General features: G+C 32.9%; 1 protein-coding gene across 1 annotated transcript in view; it reads right to left on the bottom strand.

The window, feature by feature from the left end:
* Positions 1–26,314, bottom strand: part of LOC100378712 (rho GTPase-activating protein 7-like) — a 166,227-nt gene that overhangs the window by 79,835 nt on the left and 60,078 nt on the right. The window contains exons 3-5 of the mRNA XM_085497716.1: positions 23,206–23,372; positions 16,077–16,262; positions 13,288–13,647 (exon numbers count right to left, since the gene is read on the bottom strand). Coding sequence (XP_085353842.1) covers positions 13,288–13,647; positions 16,077–16,262; positions 23,206–23,298 — 639 coding nt within the window. The 5' untranslated portion in view covers positions 23,299–23,372. The remainder of the gene's footprint in view (positions 1–13,287; positions 13,648–16,076; positions 16,263–23,205; positions 23,373–26,314) is intronic.

The raw sequence follows: 26,314 nt of genomic DNA, 5'->3' as shown, positions 1-26,314 counted from the left end.
AGAGGAGATGGACGGAAACAATGAAATGTTTTTTTCACTTAATTTGGAGCTACATTATTATTTTTGAGAAAGATAGTTCTGTTTTTTGTTTGTTTTTTCGATTTTCAGATGTGAAGTTTTTGTTGAAAAATGATTTTCTGTCATTTTCACTGTAGGATAAAACCCCATCACATAATAATAAAATATACAGTGGGATACTTTTTTTTCGCTGGAATTAATTTTCGCTGAAAAGGCTTTTTGGGTGTTTTGTATGGAATTTATTTTCACTGATTTTTGATAAGTTTAATGTGTAGAGAGATATTTCTATATTTGATTTAATCATTAATCTAATTCAGCCCAACCCCTCCAGATGTGAATACGATTAACGCCTGAGGCATTTTAGTTTCTTTTACTCTAAAAGGCAAAACCAATCCAAACAAGAGTTGAGTTTCACTAAAAGCTACAACAGTCTCTTTCCCATCAGAGAATCCAACCCAAGCGAAGAATAACTTCCTGTCTCCTTATGTTTGTTGCCAAAAACAACAGGAAACAAGTCGGCAAATTTGGGAGCTTATATAAACCACTGCACACCTGTACAAGCTTGCTTTTCTTTTTTGGAGTTAAGCTACAGACATAAGGTTCGCAAAGTTCGCGTAGAAATGTGTCAGACTGTTTTTTCAGTAATCCTCTTTTTCTTCAGATGTAGAAAATAAGAGAAACATTAATATGAACATTACAATACTAATATTTGCTCTAATATTAGTGCATGTGCACATGTTTAACAAACAAGAAATTCTAGGGATGAGAGCAAAGATGGTGATTTTAATTGTTGACAGCCAAGGCATTTTGACAAAACTTTTTGTCTGTATAGTAGACGTTATATTGAGTAATACAGAACAATTATTTCTACTTTTGTTTTTTAATACATCAGTGTATCATGATCATGTATACTGACTTTCTATAGTGTAGGTACTTTAATAGTTACAAGCATCTCCTGTTTGACAAAAGTTCAACTACTATATTTTCTCTATTAGTAGACCATGTGCAAAATAAGTGAAATAAATGCACCTTTGATTTATTGCAATTCTAATGAAGATGTACTTTTAATGGTATATTCTTCAAATACATGTACACTTGAATTGATTCTCAAATGCAAACTTATTTATTCGTGGATCGCACATATGAAAGTTGTTTTATTTTATTTTTTCCAGAAGTGAAGCATCACACATGGTGTTTACATCAGAGGGGGCAAGTACTCTGACAATTTGTTACAAATAAGTGGCAAATGATTTCTTGATATTATTTTCAAATCAAAGAAATAAATCAAAATGAATTGTACACTTTCACTAAACACACACACACGCATATGAAACCACAACAGTTGGTAAACACAATCATCTACTTGTTTTCATTGGTGTTAGGGAATGCAATGAAAGAAGGCTTTTCAGTCGGAAGACTTCTAATGAAAGAACTGAGTGACATTAATGATGTGTTAAATCACAGAGTGTGTGAACAGTGTAGCGGTTTGGGAAAGGTTTTATAACAGCATTCACTTATATCGAGATAACCTTGCTAGGCTTTGTGTCAGACTATTTAAATCCCACTCAACTATTTCTATTTGAATTACCATCAATACTGTAAAAACAGCTTTGATTTTGCGACAGCCATACTGTAGTTGTCGTAACAAAATTTTCACTCGCATCTTAAGACGAGGGAATTTCTTAAAGTGACTTTCATTAAATTTTAAATTATTAGAAGTAAAAATACTGGAAAGTTTTTGACAAAAATGATACTGTGAAGTCTGTATGATAAAAAGATCCTCCATAACAACGATATCACAAAACAAACGTCTAGTTATCAACAGCAACCCATGAAATATTCATCAATAGCAATGAACTTTCACACATTAGCCCAAATAACGGGCCGCAGTTTCGGTAAAATCAAAGCTGACCGTAGTTGAATTAACTTGTAAACACCATTTACTTTGAAATTCTTTGGCATTTTACTACCTTGAAACAGGGGGAGGGGGGTTGTATTGTGAGGGTAATAAGAAAATAAATTTCACTCGATTTAAAGCCTTTGTAGTGGACCTTCCCACCCCTATGGTAATATGGTTTCACCTTCACAACAAGGATGGGATCATTATGTAGTCAGATGATGCAGAGGCAATCACTATGGTAACCACCTTGCTATCAACATTCTTATGATGCCAATCCACTTGTCCATAAACCAGTTGATACAAGGAGACTATACAAATGTAGGTTTTCCTCAACAATCAACTTGCTTCAACTTACGATGATGTCACATAGAAAGACGAAGTGTAAATTCCCTTTATTTTCAAACTCGAAAAGTGAGTATCCGTCATTGTAATGAGTTCAGGAAATGGTTCCTGCAGTTTTTAAAACAAACATAATTTAAATGTCTACAATAATGATACTGATGATATGAGAATAGCTGACCCTGTCCTCTCAACACAAATTATCAGGTTCGGATGCACTTACAATTAAGTCTGCTATTTCAAAAGTTGTTAGTTTTCCCAAAAATCACACTTTCCTATCAGTACTTCACAAGTTAACAACAACAAAAACATTTTAAAAAATAAAATTTAATTTTGAACTTCATTTGAGAAGGAAATAATTAAAGGAACTGTTACCATTATCATTATTTATGAGAGACACATATACCACATGGAGTATTTTGATATACAAAACGGAAAGAGTTATCTGTTTACTAAAACTATAATTACGGAAGTACCTTATAATAAATCAAACTTGTATCATGTCTGTCATATTCAATACAAAACAAACTATTTTTGTACTCCAATTAAACAAAAAGTAATCTTTTATCCCCTTTCACAAACTGCATCAGATTTTTCAGATTTTCTCAAACATTTTGATGAAAATCTATAGGCAATGAGAAATTCTATCAGTTTGATCTAAAATTACCAAAGCAATTATCAAGCAGTACTTATAAATGAATGCACCAAGTTTTTCTCATATGAATAAAAACAGAAAAATCAAAAGTGAACTCGCCACAAATAAAAGGTAGTATCCTGAGCCTGATTTATTCAAACATGGTTAGCTTTTGAAGTAGCTTTACCCTCATTGGCAGGTAAATCCTATTACCTAACCAGTAAGCCAATCAGGGAACTTCTTACATGTGCTTGGCAACCAATTAGGTTAAGGCTTGTAAACCACTCAACTGCACATATTTGAGAACAGATGTGTTACCAGTATTTTGATAAGCATGATTGGTGTCACACCAGGAGACTGGGTTGGTCCGCCCACCCACCAAATTGTTATGCCACATAAATTACTTAACATAAATTACAGATATGCAAATAATATGTGTTATGCTAATTATATGCAAATGACCACTTGACCATTTTAATTTGTTGCGTGCATGAGATTCTCTACAAAATACCTTATCTTTCAAGAAGACACAGTAGCAGCAGATGGGGCAAGTGAAAATATAATGATACGTGCAAAACTACACGAATACGAAAGTAAATTACAGTTGCAAGTGAACTGTTTGGTAAAGGTTACACAGTTGGGCATATTGTTTAGAATTCCTTGTACTGAGGGCAAGCGGTATGCAACAGAAGGCAAACGTACTTTTCAAGGAAAACACATTATTCAAAATGTCCCCAAGGAAATCAAAATGTTGATTCCTCAGCACTTTGGGATGATCAACATCCAATATTGGTACATGTATATTTACAGCAAGACCCAATTTGAAGGACAAGAAAAATATCTAATCATACGTTTATGACTGGCTGCTGAGAGTGATGGGAGTAAAGGTTCTCTCCGTAAAATATCTATACAAACAATTCAATTACCCACTACAAACAATACAAATTTCAAAGTCCAAAGTTAACATTTGCCAATAAGAACTAGAAACGAGAGTAAAGATGTAGGTTTTGACTGTTAGCAGTTCAGCCCAGCCATTTTGACTTTTACTTTGTGCTTTTTTTCTCTACAGCAGATTTTCTGATCATGGCTCATTTTCGAGCCATGATGCAGGTGTTTGCTCTGTAATTAGCGCATACTATTATGTGAATGACAGAGGTGATTCTATGATGATTGTATTTCATAATAATGATTTGTTCTACTGGAGATGTGATTCAAGGGCAGCAAATACAGTATTATTTTGTAGCGCATATGCTCACGTAATTTATAGAGGTGAAAATATGGAAAAAATAAGCATTATTTTAATGATCCAGTAAACAACAAATGCAACTGTTGGTTTTTTACACATTTCTAAAAACCAAATACAGTCTGGTGTATATATATTCCAGTGAACTGGTGTGGTCATCTGAGATTTATAATAAATGTACAGTAGCTATGATCACAATATTTTATTGATAATGTACAGCAGTTACTGAAACAATTAAGCCAAAACACTCATGGCTGAAATTTCTATATACAAAAGGTAAAACTCATGAAAGAATAAAGACTATTTAAAAGGGGCGATGGTACTGTAAATTGCGCGATTGTTGCTGCTAGAAATTTGTCTTTGTGAAAGAGTATACCAAGGGTTGTACTGTGAACTGCTAGTACATTGTCATAATTTGAAAATATAATGACATTTAATTTTGAAAAAGTCAGTTTGACTATGTATCTTTAGGACCCAAAGGAAACTTTCACTGCTACAAAATTTGGTGATTTTCGCTGACGAGTGAAACTCACACCAAATTAACGTTGCTTATAGTACATTTCTTCTCAAAGTTTAAGTAGCATGTAACATTTCACAGTAATGTTCATATCTTGTTAGAGCTCAACTGAGATTACCCTCGTAATGGCGTTACGAGTGCCGCAGCCTCTAGAGTACCACCCAGTAATACAAATATTGTTCACTGTTCATCCGGGACAAAAATGTTTTAGTAGTGAATACCTCACTGGGAATATCGAAAATAAGGAGTCACAGTAGCTTTCCGGAAAGACAGTTTTCATGAATGGGCTACCACCGTAAACTTTTCCTGTGGGCAAAATTTATAGCGCTAAAATGTTTTCACCCACATTGCATATGTCATGGTTGCACAGAAACAATTTCGAACATGACGTGGCATCATGACACGACGACAGTTTAAAATGTACAGTCTTGCTAACGACTAAGAAGAAAAAGTTGTGTAAAGAATTGTCCTAGATGTACTGCATTCAATGTTATTTCATATCTTTACTTTCTAAGTATCATAAAGTGATTCAAAATGTAGGTCCATATCCAAATACCTTACAAAGTTGTTTTTGGCAAGCAATTCCTTGCAACCGAATCAATACTATAAAGGCACTAAATTATTGCTTTACTAGAAAATCAATGAATTTCCATCCCAGAAAATATAAGCATATTGATAATATATATTCTTACAGCAGTGAGAAAACAGAAAAACAGAAATAGTCAGTAACTACCAAGAAAATGGCGTGTACTGTAAAATCTGTATTAGAAGTGGCTGACTTTATTGAAAGGATAAACAGAATGTGGCTTCTATTACCGTATATGTCAGAAATAATGAATTTTTGGTTCTCAGAAGGGGTGTGGCTTCTATTACAGAGTCTAAGGTACAATGTACTGTCATAGGAAAATTGTTGCTGTGGCTGAGAGACATTTTATACTAATATGGTAAGAATCAAACAAATAACACTGAACATAACTTTAAATCACCCCGTAAATTAGTCCCTCTTGTATTGAGGGACTTGAAAAAGTTGGAATAAGGAAGCAATTATAAAATACTTACTGGATTTCAGAAGTAGATCATAGAGCCTTAAAGTAAAATGTAACTCTGAGATCCAAAGTGAGGAGTAGAGTAGAGAAAGCTGAAGTATTCAATGTGACTGGAGATACTGGTATATCAGCTAATGGCTCATTAAATGTCCAGACATCTGATTATACTTCAAAAATTTATCTTGTACAAAGGCTCAAATGATGTGGAATAACCCATAAAGAACAGGGAGTCAATAAGTTATCCTATCTATGCACTCTGGTCTTTTGGGAAATCTCTAGGAAAAGTCCATTTTTGTTAAAAATAGGGTGGCACGGAGATGTTTGCAGATTTGAAATCTGACTTTATAAATGAGTTTACATGCAGAAAGTATGAATAACCGATGACTGTTTAGTCTGAAATATGATTAGAAGAAATTAATTTTTTTCATATTGAGTATGAATGGGTAGCAAGTCTGATAAAATTGGACCTTACATCCCCGTGAATTGAATGGAATATGCTATTCCTGGTATGTGTGTTTATGTACAGAGGCATACTACACTAGACCACCAGAAAGAAGATAGGGTAGGACTAGTCTTCACCAGTGATAGTAAAACAAACATACAGGGTCACCAGTGTTTATTTTGACAGTTTTAGAGGATTTCAATGACATTCATTTTTCCCTCAGGAAATCAAACCATAGATCATAGGGGTATGATCAAACCCACAAGTTCTTGATGAAGTTAATCTTTTTCTGATTTTCAAGTTCAAAGACTAATTCAAAATAAATTTGTCTTTCAACTATAGATATTTGTTTTGTTGGAATCAGGAATTAGATAAAATAATATGGGATTAAAGGAGCTTGAGCCAAGTTATTGTTTGCCAGTTTTTTCCATACTTTTTAATCCATGTAATACTAAAAACAAAATGATCTTTGACCTTTAGGAGTAAACACATGAATATATTTATGATAATAGTATGCAAATGAATAATAAAATGAATTTTCATTCATACAGAAAACCATTTTCAACACACTCACAAAATGTTCCAATATTGTTTTAACACATTTCATATGTATTCATTTGGTACTACAAACATCATTTTGGTTCAACATTATATACTGTAAAGTACTTTATTATAGCTGGAATTAATTTTCGCTGAAAAATCTTTTTGGGGGTTTTGTATGGAATTTATTTTCACTGATTTTTGATGAGTTGAATGTAAAATATGAGGGAAAAGGTATATTCGTTGCATTTCATTTTCACTGAATCTCTCCTTCAAGCGAAAAATTAATTCCAAGCAAAAATAAAGTATTTCACAGTAGCTTACAAAACATGTAAAAATTCACACAGCTTTTTTAATCTTATTATTTTAGAGACATGAAAGTTTAGCTGCTGATGAAACCAGATGCCAGGGTAATAATGTTACTTGATGCTCACAACCAGTACACAAATATACAAGCACTAATCTGATAAAAGGTATGGAACTAATTCACAAAATGTTCAATAAATAAACTTTTAATTATTCCATCACATTCCTTTTTGTTTAAAACATTGATTATATAATCTCTGATGTATTTGCACCAATAGAGCTGCACGATATCAGAAAAATACATGTATTGAATGCTAGATTATTTCAATACGACTTACTGTAAAGTACTTTATTTTAGCTGGAATTAATTTTCGCTGAAAAAACTTTTTGGGTGTTTTGTATGGAATTTATTTTCACTGATTCTTGATGATTTAAATGTAAAATATAGGAAAAAATATATATTCGCATGATTTTATAGTCACTGAATTATCCCTTTAACGAAAATAGCGAAAATTAATTCCAAGCGAAAATAAACTATTTTACAGTATTCTGACTGTAGACCAGTCACTTGTGCATGCGTTGTACACATTTGTTTGCTCTTCTTAACAATATGTTTGTATGGGGATTGAACAGCACATAAACTGATATAAACAGTATCTGTAGGCATAAGCGATACTTCACGAGTTTGGCAGCGTTCCACAGTTATATCAAGATGGCATATGTCAACTTAACACTGGGGGTGTTCCATTATCGAGATTCTTGAGAATTATTTTAGAATTTTTCTCACTGTGTTCCACTGAAAATATCGCTGATAAAGTACCACTAGTTTTTGAGTGTATATACTGTAAAACATGACTTTTTCGTGAGCATGTCTTTTTAGTGAATTCAGCGAGAGAACTGATTCACTAATTCAAGATGTCGCTAATGACATTATTATAAATTCAAAATGGCCAAGGCCTGGGGATTTGTATACAGTAATTACGAACATAAAAATCTGGGGCACTTTCTAATTACACAGTTTTTCTTTTGGTTTTTATGGAGGTGATAACTGCGCATTTATTTTGGCACGCGACAGACAAGCATTGTGAAAACAGGCAATCAACAATCAGAGATTCGCTAAATTTGGCTATTACGTCATTTTACCACAATTCGCTAAAATTGCATGTCGCTTTTTCAACATGTTTACAGTATATTTGACAGTATATTCCTATATATGTTATGGATAGTTGTTTTATGTCTATGCTAATGTGATCATTCATAATTTTCAAAATGTACTACAGATGCCAAGACATCCTTGTTTCGCATGCTTTAATTGTTCCAATATGTACTTTTCTAATTTATGATGGGATTACAGCATGGACAAATTGGCGTTAATGATAATTTTTTGTATTACGCCATTAAAGGTAACATATAAACCTAAAATTGTATTTACAGTATACTGGATAATTAAAATATGATTTATTTTGACCATAGATATGCCTCTTGTCATTTAATGTATATGCATGCAAAACTACTGGTAATAGAGCAAATACCTTATTCCAAGTTTAATAAGTGATTCTAATAATACATGGAAGTTAATTCTTAACTTGAATACTATTTTCTAAACTTCATAACTTATGCCGAAGTAACCTCAATTATTATTATCATAATGTTTTTGCTAATCTTTCTACCATTCCATACTTAATTTTCGCTGCTAGGAAGTTCCATGATTTGAATTTTGATGAGTTTATAGCATTTGTGAAGAGAAAAAAAAAAAAAAAAAAGGCAACAGTCACTGGTACTCCATGTGATGTCGCCAACCCTCACCCCCACCAACCCACCACCTCGTAGTGAAATTTTTATTTCTACAAAATGTCATGCTTTTCACTGAATCAAGAAAGCAGTACAGCGTATCATTGCTGTTTTGGTAAAGTTACCCAAGCTCTCATTTGAATATTTAGAAGATCAATCATAAATTACTAGAAATGATCAATGTCTACACAATTTTCTGTGTGTGTATTTTTCAGATTGTATCAATTTCATTATGAGAAATTATACCATATGGAGTCAATTTCATCAAGTTAAGTTTGGGAAGTAGATGTATTAAACTTACATGTCTCTAGTAATTTGATCCCAGCCAATTATGAATTATTGATGTAAATCAATAATAAATTAATATTTTCAAGGATGTAATAAATAATGGAATAATAACAATAAAATAATTGCCAAGTTTCTAACAAAACGTAATCTGCAATCCAATATATCATGCCGAGTGTATACCGGACCAGGGCAGTGACCTGTTTAGGCATCACAGAAATCTGGTATACACTAAGATGAAGGATTCAATCTGAAAACCTAAGTGAATGGTTTAGATCTGCAGTTCTTCAACTACCTAACTGGCCTTGAATCCGACCTACAACACCATCCTCCAGGAGAAGGTGACTCATACACGGGAGCATTCATTTCAGAAACAATTGCCAGTACATACATTGTAGCTGTCCGGTTAGCTCCAATACGAGAATATGCAAGCATGACATCTATTGAAATCAAAATCACTTAGTCCAATATTTATGCCATACTACATTACACCCAGGAATCTTTAAGGCTGGGCAGCTGAATAACTCACTACTAGGAAAGAATCTCCCTTGAGATGGTTAAGTGGGTGGAAAAATGTTTCACCAACTATGAGAGTTTTTCCCACTTTAGTAATTACAATACAGAGTTTGTTTAACTAACTGATTCCTGGTATTAAAGCAGGACAGGAAGGGCCTCTTCACTGTCCTCTAAGAAGCGTCACCTTCCACCAAGTTAAGTGTCACTAAAATTGATAATTCAAAGTCTTTAAACTTGTAATCAAAATCTGTATCAATGTGTGACTGAACATTCAAGTTCAACTTGGCTACCATTAAAACAGATTATCAGATATTCTTCACTTTCTCAATGTTGTTTAATGTGTTTTATGATAACAAGAAACTATGGTCATCGAACTACTTTTCACACAAAAATAGGTCAAGTATTCTTACACATACATGGTAATTTTTGGGTACTTTATTTGCTCTAATAAAAGCATGCATAAATTAATTTTATGTGCGCTCATTGAAATATGACTTATTTCGACCATAATCTCACTTCTGTCATTTATATAGGCACATGCCACAAATAGAGCAAATATGGGAATTGAATATTTGTTACTTTGGGAAAAATGTTTAGTATAATTGTTCAGGGTTGGCTATAGTGAAAAAATACATTTATCATAGTAGTTTAATTTTTAATTGTGACAACATTCACCAAATTTAAATCTACATATTAACTTTTTTCAACAATTTTGATCCAGACCTTTACAAAATGTAGAATTATGTCTACTTTGTCCCAAATTTATGAAGAATTGATTAAAACATACATAAAAATGGATAAAATGCTGTGGCACGATTTTGGCAGAGTTCAAGGGGTTAAGATATTTCTGATGATTGATATTTATTGTACACTATAAATAATAAGTTTAGCAAGTTTGCAGCATTGCAGGCAAAACTAATTTCAAAACAGAACTAAATTCAGTTGCTGAACCAACTTTCTGGGTTGTTGGTTTGAAAAATATTAATATCCACATTGATTGACTCATGGTGGAGATGGAGTGGAAAAAATGCTTTAAAATGAAGCCATTATGACCAACGCAACACTCCTGTTAGTGTTGGATTAACATTCTGATTTCATGTAGTTGACCTCACTGAATACCAATTCTAAAAATTGATTTGATTTGAAGATATTATGACAAGAATTCATGCAAATTGATAATGTTGAATGTGGTGTGATGAGATTTGTGCAAAATAGACCTTAACTGCTTTTTCAGCACTTTTTTCTTATATTCTTCAATATTTTGGGAAATGGCCCATAATTTTGGAGCCAACAGACAAAATTTGAGTCAATTTTCAGTTTTTACTCAAAAAATTCGGCTATTTTTGTCACAATCTTCTGAATGAAAATGCATAAACGAAACTATTTTGTGAATTTTTTATGAAAAGAAGGAACTGGTGGTGAAAAGGTTAGACATAAATGGCCGCTGAGATCTCATTGAGAACGCAAAAGCCGCGTACTTACGAGCCATGAAAAATAATGTTGCATTTATTCCCATCATTGCCTACACTGTTTCTAATAACATGGTTTATAGGTTACGCGAACAATGAACGACGATGACGATAGAGAAAGAAACACTATTTGCGAGTAAAAAACAAGTCTTGTGGCAATCTTGTTCTCAAGAGATCTCAGCGTGAAAACAGATAACAAGTCTAATGACTGCTAGCAATTTGGAATCTCATCAATAATTAGGTGGTATCACCAAAAGGTTAGTGTCCTAAAAAGAATTCCCTTGCCAAAAACAATTTCCACTTTATAGATTTACCACTGTGAAAATACAAAAAGCAATTCTCTTCATTTATGGTAAGCATAATATTGCTTTATAATGCAATTACTCACCGGATTAAATTTACCATAGCTATTTCCGATTCGAAAAATTCACAAAATTAAATCAACATGTACATGTGAAATTACAATGTAACTTATTATTTTGTTGGAAAATCGTATTCTGTGAATTTAAAATCCAGGGAATATATAATTAAATATGAAAATAATGAAATTAAATACCAGGGAAAATTTTATACTTTTACAGAATAAATTTCTTTCACGCTGAGAGGGTTACCCATTTGCGATCTATTTACTGGAGAAGTTAATGTTTGCAAATATTAGAGTGCTAATGATGTCCATTTTATTTTCATTGATAATATTTAGTTACTGGTGATTCAAAGCTATGGTCAGTAGGTCATGAATAGGTCACAGTGCCAGTCACCTGTTGTTTATGTCAACTCCACTGTCAATACTGACTACCATATTAGGACATTGATGTGTTGGTAGCCATTGTGTCAATAGTACACCTGACATTTTGACTGTACGCCTCATTAACTGTGCATTTAAAAGCATTCATATTATTATATACATGGGGTTTATCACACTGTTTAGAATTGTCATACACGTAGTTCAAGTTCATCACTTTCAACGTAACAGATCTGCAAAGCATTTACTGAATAGGTGGTTTCCAACTACTGGAGTAGTTGAAGCAGCAATCATCATATTGCATGGGTGACACTGACTGCTACGATTTAAATAAAAATCAAGAAAGACTAAAGACTACGTACCCACCACAGATGGTGTGCTCTATAATGCCAGTCAAAAATCTACTAATACTATTTACATGTTCGGCACAATATTTTGTTCATCTTTTTCTCTGATTTCTCTTTTGGAAAAAACTAATCAAACCAGTTGAAAAAATAATCAGAAAAATGATGAAAATAATACTAGTGTTTATGTAATATTACCATAGAAATAGGAAATATTTACTCCATTTGCAATGTAATTTTAACAGATTTGATGTTGCAAGGATATATTAACTAGATTTTAAATTTACAGGTTTATGAAGTAAACAATACACCCTATTGTTCACTGTTTGAACATTCACTGGATTTTAACTTGAAGCAATCAGTGAAAATATAACCTGATTAAAAATTAAATCCTCTACAGTACACCAGTTTACAAAAATAATTTGTAATTGAAAAAAAAACACAAAAAAAAAAAAAAAAAAGTCTCCATTGCAAGGTTTTGTTTTTTAATTTTATTTGTTAATACTACCCAGAGTAATATTTTGTAAGGAATTTGACTTTTGATCAAAAGTATGACATCATTTGAAAATGTTACAATGTTATTGTCGCGGGGAGGGGGGGGGGTCTCTCTGAATAAAATATTGGAACGCAAGCTGAAGTAAAAAAATGTGTAAAATGGGTATTATTTAGGTAAAGTGTAAAGTAAGTAAGTGTAAAGTATAGAAACTTCATGTTGGAATGGGTTTGATATGTTGATAGTTAAGAATCAAAACAATGTTGCAAAGCCAGACTTCCTGTCACCAATTTGGACCAATAGATTATGCATATTAATTATGCATATTAATTTTATTATCATTCACCATTGGAAAAAGATTATCAGTAACAATACTGCTTTCATTTTTTGTGAAACAAAATTAAGTTTGTATCAATGACAATTTCTCTGCGATCATATGGCACAAAATAAGAGTGACTTTCACAAAATTGTTGTCTTCAGGAATGCCATGAAGTTGAAATTAAAATATGTTTTCAAAGTTCAGTTTGTGTAATATTTACATACCGTTTGTGATATATAATAAAATATTCTGCTAACACATACCACAACATCTGAGTTGTGGAGACGAAACGACAGTAAGGGATGATAGTCAATTTAATTAAAATAAAAATCTGATGAGTTACCTTCACTTTTGGTCTTGTACCACATTCTGGAGTTAGTCCCGGTGATAACGATGGTGAATTCTGTGGCGACGCACTAGGCGACACACCTGGTGACACACTCGGTGACGCACATGGTGATGAACTTGGTGATGTATTCAGCGAGGAGTACGGTGAAACGCTATTCTTAGAGATCAGCGGAGATAGCGAGTTCGGAGACGGCGTCCTCCGAGAGACCAGAGGTGAGAGATTGTTGCAAGGTAAATTCTTTCGGCAGACTTGAGGTGATACATTCGATAGAGACGACGAGAGTGCATGAAGCAGCCTTGGTGAGCCATATGGAGAAGAATGTTCATTGTCTGATTCTAGGATATTATCTGAAATCTGAAAAAAATAAAAATAATACATGATGAAAATTAAAATAAATTCTTAATATATTTATCATTTTAAAAAAATTTATCAAAATCACTTCAATTTCAATTAAAGTGCTTGACATATATATACAGTTCTGTTGAACTAAAACAAAAGTGAAAGCAAATGCTTAGCTCGACTCTAGAGGGCAGAATGATTTCATAGGCTCCTGCTACAGCGCAGCAAAAGATCACAATTTTGAAAAGGTAATCCGGTTTCTCAAATCACTGATTATGGGATTACATGAGTGCTTGCTGTACATGTTTAGATTTTGATATTTATTTTGTAAATGTGATAAAAAGGGATGTATTCAAGCTTTGAAACATACTAAGCAAAGTGTAGTAAGTCCAGACATATTATTTCTACCATAGAAACTAATGATGTGAGTCTTCCAAAATTGACGCAAATGTCACTATTCACTGAAATACAAAGTATCATGACCCCCCAACTCTTACACTGATACATTTTATTGCAAAATGGATAAATTCTAGGCATTTTCATTTATGTCTCCTACCACAACTACTTTGGTTTCAACTTTGAACTGCAATAGACAACACTGAGGGTATACTAAGTATTATACCTGCAGGGTCACATGAGTACTCAGTCATAAACCAACACTTTTACAAAGGTGCAATCAATCTACAAAACAAATACATTTGGGGGGGGGGGTATACTGCTCGTAATCTTGACAACTTGACAAAAGTTATACGCAGACAGGTAGGGGTTGCTGCTAATAAAAACCACACATTATATTGATTCATAGTCTAAGTAATATCCTACTTTTCATCTAGTAGTGGGTGTTAACAAAACAATGTAAAGGGACTGCCTCTACCTGTGTCATGTACCTGCAATGAAATTTTATTTTCACCAGGTATTGCATTTGTTAATAACTAAGTGTGTCTCAGTATCGTTAAACTACTGCAAAATACTTTATTTCCGCTTGGAATTATGTGTGTTATTTTCGCTAAAGAGAAGATTTAGTCAAATTGAAATCCAACAGATATACTTTTTTCCCTATATTTGACATTCAACTCGTCAAAAATCAGTGAAAATAAATTCTATACAAGACACCCCAAAAGTCTATTCAGTGAAAATTAATTCCTGCTTAAATAAAGTATTTTAAACTAAGATGCATTTTAATTAACCAGTATACAATCAATACAATTTTTGGTTTCATGTGCATTACTATTAGAGATACACTTTATCTAATGTACTACTGTAAAATACTTTATTTTCGCTTGAAATTAATTTTCGCTATTTTGCTGAAGGAATGATTCAGTGAAAATAAAATCAAGTGAATATTCTTTTTTTCCTATATTTTACATTTAACTCGTCAAAAATCAGTGAAAATAAATTCCATACCAAATCCCCAAAAAGTGTTTTCAGGGAAAATTAATTCCAGCTGAAATAAAGTATTTTACGTTATTTTTTTGCTCCAACAGAAGCATATCCAGAAGTCATATTTTATTAATACACCACATTTATACTAAGCTATGCCAACTTTTTCAACAGGACATTATTCACATTAATTCTTGTACTTCTAACAGAGCAAATACTGTATTCACTGCCCCAGTTTTCTTTTGCTCAAAAATGTTTACATTAGATGACCTACTGCAATATAAAGAGTTTACGAGAATGTAAAAATATGCACCAAAACAGAAGTGCATTTTATGAGTTCACAAGTACTAGCTTTTTTAAATTATGTTCATTTTTGTGTTGAAAATTACAGAAGAATTCAGCAGGCTTTTGTTGGTATTACTGTATCAAGGTGCATTGTGGGTGATAAAAACAGTTTACAACACAATGCACATTCGGTTTTCGAAAATCTGTAGGAAACATGTCATACTTTTATATTCATGTTAGAGTATAATATTTAAAACTCATTCATTATTTAATATTTAAAGTTATGCTTTTTAAAGAAAAAAAAAATCAACTAGGGCAAAAGCTATGTTTTGTTTTTAATTCTCTCATATTATTTTTTGCACTAGTTCAATTAAAAACATGATATTGTTAATAATAATAAATTGACACAAGTTTTACAGGTTCCAATTCACAATGGACTGTGGTGTTTTTTAGAAGTGAAAATGAAAGCTCAAAGTTCTCTTGTCAACAGTCATTTTTAGTATTCCATATTACTTCAACAGACATTATGAAATTTAGAACTCAGTTAATTCTAACCAACCAGGATATATCTATGATAAAAAGATGCTTAAAAAATACAGTTCCACAGGAAGTGACACTCCATAGAAACTGATTAAAGATTGAATTTGTTCGAGAAAGTTGCACTGTGATGATCAGTAAGAAAAGAAAAACACTTACTAAAATCAACATTGGATATTTTAGTATAAAACATGGTGCACTGAATACATCACATTGATCTAAGTTCTGTAAAACATACTTACTGATGGCACAGCACGCCTTGTCGCATAGGGTGACGACAGTGGAACCGTTGAAGCCGACATCAACGTTCGATGATCCGAGCTTGGCGAACCACTCCTGACATGGTCGTCATGTTGGACAGCTGCCCTCTGTGCCCAGGTAGTCAGATTAGAAGTGTCAGCAGCGTCCAGTCTCTTCATCTCTCGTTTCTAAATGGAACACAAACATGCACGGTTTACAGTACACGTTCATGTGACAGCCTCCTTAAACGGCCATGTACTTGGTGCAGATCAAACATTATGCAAACAAGGTCAAGGTCATTATTTGTGAAACAACAAGGTCGGATTTCATTACAGTTTGATAGCTTTTAAACTACCATAGCCGTAAATAACTGTGTGTTCAGCTTTTAAGAGCCACTTCAAACTCCTGAGTACCTGTAGGAGTTAGGGGTCATCTCAAAAATGTTCACAATAATTTAATACCAAAAGTGGGAAAATGATTTAATAGCCAGTTTTAAATGAAACAAATCTTCTGATTGGTCAGTATTCAGTCACATGTTAGGTATGAAATTGTTACAAATATTTCAAATTACTGATGTTACAGGAATATTTTGAGATGGCTCCTGAATGTAAACAGTTTTTTAAGACTTCCTTATTATCTCATTTTCTCCCAAACCTAGATTTTCATTTTATTGTACCTCTAATATTAGGTTCCCTCATATAACAGCCATATTTCATGTTTAAGACATCATTATCACATGGAAGGCACATATAACATTACAATAGTGGTGTTCACGCACAGTTCCTTAGCACGGGCTAAGAGGTCAAATACCTTCGCCCGTGCTAAAAAAATGTGCCTAAATGCTTAGCACAGGCTAAGATACTAAGTACGAATTAAATCTGGCCTGTTTTTGAGACCTGATCCAGACCCTTAGCACAGGCTAACAAAGTGCGCATGAACGCTTAGCTCGGGCTAAGCACCAAAAACGCTGTTGCTTTCAATGTTCATTTGGACGATTTACAACTATTGATTTCGACATGCCATTCCCGACATGACAATCAACGGGAGCACATCTACGGACATTGTTCTTGAGAAGAAATAAAATAACGATGAGACTGTGCTACTTCTTGTTAGTCTGCAATCTTGCACTTGAACTTGGTATTGGTAGTACCTAGAACTAATATGTATACCTTCCTATCTACTATACTGAACAATCATAGTTAAAATGACTGAAGATTTTGTATATTTTTAATAAGTTTAGGCGTTCCTTAGCCCGTGCTAAGCACTTTTCCTTCATGTAATTCCCGCAATTGGGTCTATCCGATATGCAAACATACAGGATAAGCTTAAATCTTAGCCCGTACTTTGTATAGCGCGAACACTACTATTGGAGGGAAGGGAAGGTTGAAACAAGTACTGGATACCCATAGTTGTAGCTTACACAACTATATGAAATAAGATGAAATGATGGGTTACAAAGTAAGAAACGCATATGGAATTGGAACCTACACTTGTACATATAAACTCAATATTATCCATTCGACGAATGTTGCAATGAACCGCTATGGATTGGTTACAATGACAGTCAACTATCCACAAGTCTGAAAAATTTATGGACAGTAGAACTCAACAGCGCATTTACGCAAGGACATATGCGCTTCTAATAGAGCAAATACTGTAACTGTTTTATATTCAGAGCTTTTCCATATACCAGTATGTGTGATTGATACAGAAATCAAAACATGCACATAAATTAAGGTATGATACAATAATACAACCAGTTTGTACCAATACGCTGTCCCTATACTAAATTCAGAATTCTAACAAATGTGATTATTGATTTATTAGAAAAAGTTCAAAAGGTGTTATATATCTAACATAAATACACACCAGGTAATCAATACCAGACAATATATCAAACCAAAAAAAATGTGATTCAGACTGACGTAGCAATGACTTGTCATTAACTACATGTTGTACATATCCAGAATTATCACTAATCTTTATTGCTATTAACTGTTAGAAACATTTTATAAGGATGCAATAAAGTTATTATTATTATCATGTAACTGTGAAGTCAAGGACGACAATGACAAAACAATTCTGTTCTGTAGCATAAAGCATTCAACTTTTGCCACTAGAAACTTTAGTGAGTGTTTGCAAAAACAAAATTTTTTATCTCAAAACAAAGTGAAATCTTCGTTGTTACAGCATTTCCAACTCAAATTTCACAAAAATTACTTTAATGAAAATAGTAGTTACTATATATGACAGAATTAAAAAATAAAATAAAAATTTCAGACAGAATTAAAATTATAATAACATGGGTCTGTATTGACTTAAGGTAGATTCCTAGTCATGAATGAAAATTAATTCATTTTCCAAATAAATTGTACTTCCTGGCACTATAAGGATATTTACTTAAAAAAAAGTGGGGGTCACCAGCTTTATTTTTAAGAAAATTATGGTTGTATTTTTATGGTTGATAGGAGTCATTTTAACAGTATTATCAGGTGCTCTACGGAATGTTCTAAAAATAGCAATTTTTGGAAAATATTAGAACAACTTTCTAAAAAATTATGGGTCGGCTTCTACCTTTTCAACGAAGTGAAACAGCAACTTTTAAGATGGTTGAAACCAAGAACACAACTAGCTTGTTAGCACATTAGCTAATTGCGCTAAACTGTAATTTAGCTAATTCAAGAAGTAGCTAATTTAAAGAAAGTATATTTTTACGATGAGATTGTTGGCCCGTTGACTGAATCAAGATTTAAAGTCAAGATCAAATCAAGTGTTCATACAGTCATTTCAAAACAATGGCTAACACCACCCTATATCAAATTTAGAAGATATACGATCAGATCAATTGGGGGGGGGGGCACTCAAGAAGCATTCTGAGACACCTATTAAACATTAAACCACCACGATCATCACTCCACACTGTGTTCGTGTTGTTTGTTACAGCAATAAAATACTTTGTTTATTTACGTAAAATTTAAACGTGCCCGGCATGACGCGACTGTGACGATTTAAATATATCTAATGAGCAAACCAACGATCAAGCTGATAATATGCAAACACATCGTACCTCGTTGAAACCAATGAATGTTAATTATTAAAAATCAGCTGTGAAAATGTATCCTTTAGACCTGTGACCTCTTTGCCTGTTTTGATTACCTATTGTATTCACTTGCAGTTTGCTGCTATATTCTGTAAAATTTTTAAACATAATCACTGGGGCAAGGTAAAGCCTACCTTGACCTAGGGTACACTTGTGTTTGCATTGAAATGTTACACCTGTATATCAAAGGTCAAGTCCAGGTTAAATCAGAATAAACAGAAAAAGGTTAGATTCTGCATAATGTACTACCTTGTAAAAGTAATAAATTAATTATTATATGAATATTCATATATTCTTCCCTAATTTTTTTCTTCATTCAGCTGGAGGAAATACGAGTGACTTGAGTGTGTATCACTACGAGTCAAAGATGCTCTTACGCCTCAAGTATATATTATTATGTCTAAGTTGATGATTTCTTTGATGAATTCTGCATTTTTTATTTGTTTTTTTCTGACTTTCCTTGGGACTTTGTTTTGAAGAATATATGTACATGTATTGATGCGCTAAACACACTTTCTACATTCAAATGTTGAAGATTCAAGGTGTTTTTGAAACATGTGATCTTTGACAATTTTGTGTAAATGAGTGTCGTGAATTTTGAGTCAATTCAGGATTCATAAATTTTCCTTTCAAAAATATTTTTCTGGAAATCCCTCTGTTACAATGATTTTCGTTCATCTGTTTTATTGGCGTAACTGCATTTTTAGAATCACGCTCTGTACATTGCACGAAATTGCACAGTTTGGTGACAAAGAAAATTTATATCATGATTGTAACCAAAGACAATGTTTATCCAGCGAATAAAATATACTATTTGGACTTGAGTTACTCTCCTGGGTTATTTTTACGCAGGCAGAAAAACTGAGAAATTGGCCAGGGCTTCCATAGGCATGCGGTGTAGTGCATCATGCTGACAATGTGTTTCTGAACATTGGATGCAGTGTTTCAGTTTAGCGATTACTTACTGCGAGCTAATATACATATGTTTTTGATTGACAATGTCTCTGTGTTATAATTTTCGATCACCACTGTTTAATTTCAAAATTTTGTTGTTTATTTGAATAACCGGAACTCATGAAAATAGTTCTGTCTTTGCAGAACTGATGACTGTAGAACAGCCTGGATATAAAAGCCATATTTTCTGATCTACAGGGAATAACTTGGCTAGTGCATGTCATAATATTAGGTTAATACCTCAAAGTATGCACGAAGATAGTATAGCGGACCAACGAGCAGCGGAGGTCAATGCGACGGCGTACTGTCTGAGTGCATACTTTGAAGTATCCTCGTAATAACCTTATTATTATACATCTTTTCCATCCAAGGATACATCATGGGAATTCTGAAATCCAAAACAGAATCAGCGAACTTCTTTGTGTGGAGTCCGGTCAAACCCTGGTGGCAGCCATGTTTGTTTTTATTATTAGAGGATGCTTTCGCGCATAATCATTCCATATTTGGAATTCGCATTTCCTAATATAGTAGGATGAAAATACCCAGTGCAATACCGCAAAATTACGGCACGCTGTAACTTATGGCGATACGGTGACAGATGTATAATAATAAATATTATAGTTATATGAATTGAATTGAAGCCACACTACCACGGTATAACAATGAAAGAATGTGTTGCTCCATAACAATAGATTTCATAACAATAGATGTGAGAAACAATGGAGTATAACTCGTTCACAATAAAAAATACTGACCTGGATGATCATTAAACGGGAAACATGAACGACAATGAATCAGCGGAACATTTGGTCCAGTCATTGATAAGCCACAAATTACTATCAACAGGTCATCCAAGGAATTACAAATGAATTATAGGTGTTAAAGTATTACCTTACGGCATATCCGCGACCCGTACACGCAGCAACCCATAGCTGCATGCCACAAAGTCTCAAAGTATCCTTTCAAATTTTGAAAGAGTTCGATAATTCCCCTATTTCACCATGGTTTAATATGAGGTAACTGTGGCTCGCGTAGTTCATAATGCATGTCGGAGTACGCTTTTTATCAATCAACTCACAACAGACTACAGTACATGTTTGCTCATCCACTGTTTGCCTTGTTATCAGTCAAATCGTACGTGGAATAAATCGCTGATAACAATAAGGGTACTTTGCTGCTAAGATCCAGTGTTTCTTAGGTTGGTATGCTGATCGTGCTGTATGTGGTGGTGTTGGGGGGGGGGGGGGGGGGTTATGAATGCATTAATTATTCCCTTGGTATTAATTTAGTTATTTTCGCTGTTCAGTGCGACCCATTGGATAAAATCTATGTGAAATGAATTACAATACAATATTGTTTATATCTAGTTGATACGATCAACATATTCAAATTATGAATTTCCAAATAAAAATAATTATCTAAAATTAACAAATGCACAGGTTATTGACAATGTCAACAATTCACGTTTTTCATGAACTCAGGAATTAAATGTAATTTTCTATGTGTGATCTTTTGACTGAAATGCGTTTAACTTGTATTCATTGGAACATAGGGCCAATAGTCAATAGTGTATTAGGATAAAAAAAAAAGTATTAAGATATACCGGAATATCAAGATCAGTATATAAATTTTTTTTTACATTATTTTACTTATAATTTTCAAGGGATCAAAACAGTTACTGGGATAATTATTTTATATACATGTAATTGAAAACTGTTTTTTTTTCTTAAGTTGCTGCAATCAGATTTTTGCGACTTTTTGATTTTGACGAACTAAGAACATTTTCTATCAAATATACAACTGTATTACTAATGTTATTGTGAAAATCATTTAATCCGAAAATATCCAGTCATCATCAACAATCATAATTGTGTACCTGTAAAGCATGTGTACCACAAACCCCATGTAAACTGAAAATCAGTCTAAACTAAACAGTTCATTTTAGAGAAACAACAGTCTGATTAAAATTATAATACGATTTAGTTTGATTGTTTGTTTTTATTTCATTTCAATTTTTTTTTAAATATTAATTAATTATTTATTTATTTTTTCATATATCGATTTCATATTCATTTTATTATTTGCTCATAGTTTTTTTTTTGGAATTTTTTTTTTAAATCAAGAAATACAAAATAAAACAAATTACAAGACAATAAAGCAACTATGGTAAGAATTAAATAAAATATATGAAATCAAAACAAACAAAATACTACACATCGTATATTGATCAAATTGAACAAAATATAGAAATTAAAAACCAAAAGCACATCTTTGGAAAAGGAACTAGCACAAATGTTTTTGGAATTGTTTTCCAATTAACTGCACACCATGGTAAATTGCATAATTTCTATTTATTGTTTAGACATGTGGATCTCTACAGGTGACATTTCTATATATATATACATACACTAAATGATCTAAATATAGCCATGTATAAATCATGTCACATTTAGTGTATTGTAAAGGCATTAATTATCCTTAGCTGGTTCAATTTTGATGTTTTCGCTGATAAGTGAAATCTGCTACGGTAAATCCACGTAAAATACAAAAGAAGTCACTGTTCACTGAAAAATTCATGAATATAAAACCCAGTGAATTGTTTTCTCAAATAGGTAAATACAACACCAGTGAAAAGTAATGGCTTTGTAGTACAATGTAGGTGATACAGGTTTTAAAACAGCCCCCTCACAGGTGGCTTTTTACCCCATAAATGTCAAATCTCTCTCCAGTGCTCGCAAAGCAGTATTTTGAACAGACTTTTTTTATATACTGTAGAAGTAAATATTATTTACTAGTTAAAATGTTGCAGTTGTTGTGATGTATTGTGGGTCCCATTCGACATTGTTTATGTGAAATGTGACGCTTACATTTTTGGGGGATTTGATGCTGGAGAGACGTCGAGTTTTCACGAATGCAATCCAATTTTCACATCATGAAAACTTGAAGTATTGAAAATAGAATTGTTTACTGTATTCCACATAGTTTTTCAACAGTAACAGCTGATAGCTACCGCTTTCAATGGAAAAAAAGTTAAATTGTAAAAAATATAAATGCCTTATATAGATTTGGATTTTTACCATTTCTTCATCTTCATCCATAAGAAATATTGTAGTTTCCTCCAGCGAACCACCATCTTCCATTTCATCTCTCCATCTTACAGACGTTGCCATAGCAATTGCCTCCTACATGTACCTCATACACACAGTATCTATTATTTGTAACCAGAGCGCTACATTGAGTTAATCTGTAAACAACAACAAAAAAATAATTTATGTAAAAAATTAACAATTATTCATGAAATAAAAAAAAATGTAATTTTTCTTTTGCAAATCCACCACCAGAGGGCGATAACCTGATTTTTTACTCATACAGTATCTATAGTATATGAGTTTGTTTCATACTTTCATAAACACACCGTATAAAATACAGCAAACTCTGACCAGGGAAGTCTGACACTGGTCATTAATCATAGCTTGGTGAAACTACTCTGAATGGTCAAAGGTTGTTATCTTTGTAAAAAGTGTTGTTTTTTTTTGAAAGAATCAGCCTGTTCTGAAAACTAAGAACAGCATTTAAACAAAAAATGTTTATTCTGATAAGGGGTTAATGACCTCTAGGTGCTGGTCATGACAATTTAATTTTTTACAACCTCAGATTAAAAAACAAAAAAATATGTCCACAAAAGACTTGTACTCAGTTAGAAAATAGATATATATATATATCAACCCCACACTGAAAGTGTAAATATAGATGACACACACGGTGTATGAATAAAACAGTCTGTAGGATAACTATGACTCACTTCTCAGATATTTGCTATTGCGGACATTGAGGGCGCTAAGCACAATAAGTGCAAAAGTGAAAATTTGTCGTTAAGGTACCAGAGTCGTCACAAAGTGTGCATTCATATTTCACATATGTTGTATACGTGGTATGAGACTCACATTAAACATGACATGAGCCAAAGTCAACTGTTAACACCTTACATGAATAAAACCACAAGTTTTCAAAATCAAAAATTAGGCCCTTTCAGTCCAAAGTTAACAAACAAATTAAAATACATAACAAAACTAGGCAGAAAAATGTTAGTGATCATGAAGGTTATAACAGAGAAACAATTTGAAACAATGTTTCTATATACATATAATATTTATAACAATTACAAGAGAGTAAAAAATATCAATATGAATTCAAAATCAGTGGTGAAATTTACTTTATGATTACATTAAAAAAAGTTGATAAATAGGAAATTCAAACAGAGCAAAATCACACACAAACACAAAATAGTTGTAATTGGACAATATTAATTCCCACTGTAGAGCAAAAGACCATACTGCACCATGTCACTCAATACAAACTGATTACAAATGACGCATGTTGAGGCAATGTCCTACCCTTGCACTCACTTGCTGACACATGGGATTACCAGTACAGATCTCTGGTACATAGTTTCACCCACACACTCCATTAATATTTGGCACTCCTCTAAATTACACAAGTAAATAGCAATATAAATTTTAGGCCCACCTTAGGGGTGTGTTCCCAAGGGTAAATTATCATGTACTGTACTTTCCACTCACATTCCTGTATAATCTCAGTGCTTGGTACAGTGATGACTAGTTTGCAAGTGTTTCCATATGGTCACTGTACACCAACTTATAAACTGCAAGTAAGTTTGTTAAGTAGCTTGATAACTGAAATCATTCTAAAGTGTTTAAGTTTTGTGTGCGACAACATTTCAACAAAATGATCATAAAAACTTTATAGCAGTGAATATTTTCAGCGTGTCAGGCACCATCCACAAAATAGTTCCATTTAAATCACACACAAACACAAAATAGTTGTATATATATATAATTTTTGATCAACAACTAGAAACAATGTCACATTTTGTTTGGTCTAAAATTAAGATTGAATTCACTGAAAATTAGAGAAAATGGGAATAAATTTACCTGAATTTAAGCAGAAGAGAAATGTGATGCTCAAAGGGTTATGACAAAGAGTAACAGCGACTTTCATGAAATCTCATAAATTAAGCTGAAATGTCAAAAATTTTAATGACGAAAATTTAACCATTTACAGTCAATGCAGAAGAGAATTAGAATCTCCGTACAAACTAAACACTATGTCAACAGTGTCTCAATTAACTTTTACAACATTCCGAGATTCCAATTTATATATCGATTATAAAAGTTTAATATTTCCTTTACTGCATTCCAACCTACAACCCAAAGTTTTCGGTTTTCTACTATCGGTACATACACTTTAGCTTTGTACACACAAAAAACATAGAAGACTTCACACAGAGATGAGGAGAAAGTACCGATAATGTCCACACGGTGTGTGTTCTCAAGCTATTTTCGTTGAGCATCAATTATATTTAAAGCTGCAATAAAACCACAACATACATGTATACAGATGAGTTTAATGATGGTGAAAATTGCTATAAATATTGTGTGGAAATTAAAATGTTACAAATAGTAATGTAGGAAATCGTCCAATCATCTATAGTATCTACTGATTGGCTGCATATAAAAAGTAGCCAATAAAAGGTGACTGAAGATAGTGAAAAGGGAAAAATAAACAAGATTTTCATTTTTTGCAATTAATTTTCAATTTAGTAGACATTATCTGTCTAACAATAATCTGTGATACAGAATTGGCAAATAGACGATAGCGTGGGGAGGAGGTGAACCCTGGAATTGAGAGGCACCTATTTTCACGGTCAAAATTTATAAAGTGTCCTTTATAGCATATTCATGTAGGAATACAGACGGAATATTGAAATGCACCAAGGCAAATTCATTGGGAATCAAAGCCTTCAGTGCTGCCTCTGTGGAGTCCAAGCCCTACAATTGCTAAATCTGCACACAAACTACCAGTTCTTACCCCGAGACCACTAAACCCGAGTGGACTATACTTTCAAAAACCATATAAATTGTTCACTATAGTTGTCCACATTATTTTGATGTCTACACGAAAAAGTATGCACATAAAAAGTCAAGAAAGACAGCACAATGGCAGATTTCCGTGTCTGGCTGGACACAAAAAACAAAACAATATTTAAAACAGATTCGTTCTCTTTATTAAACACATGGACTTGATTATAGACCATAAATCTTGTAGATTGATGAAAGTTTTAAAACTAATACTGACCTGACATCAATACGAGACCACTTTCAGGAA

Source organism: Saccoglossus kowalevskii, chromosome 4, assembly GCF_978046115.1.
Source record: "Saccoglossus kowalevskii chromosome 4, keSacKowa6.1, whole genome shotgun sequence".
Classification (NCBI taxonomy): Eukaryota; Metazoa; Hemichordata; class Enteropneusta; family Harrimaniidae; genus Saccoglossus; species Saccoglossus kowalevskii.
This window is presented reverse-complemented; position numbering and strand designations above follow the sequence as displayed.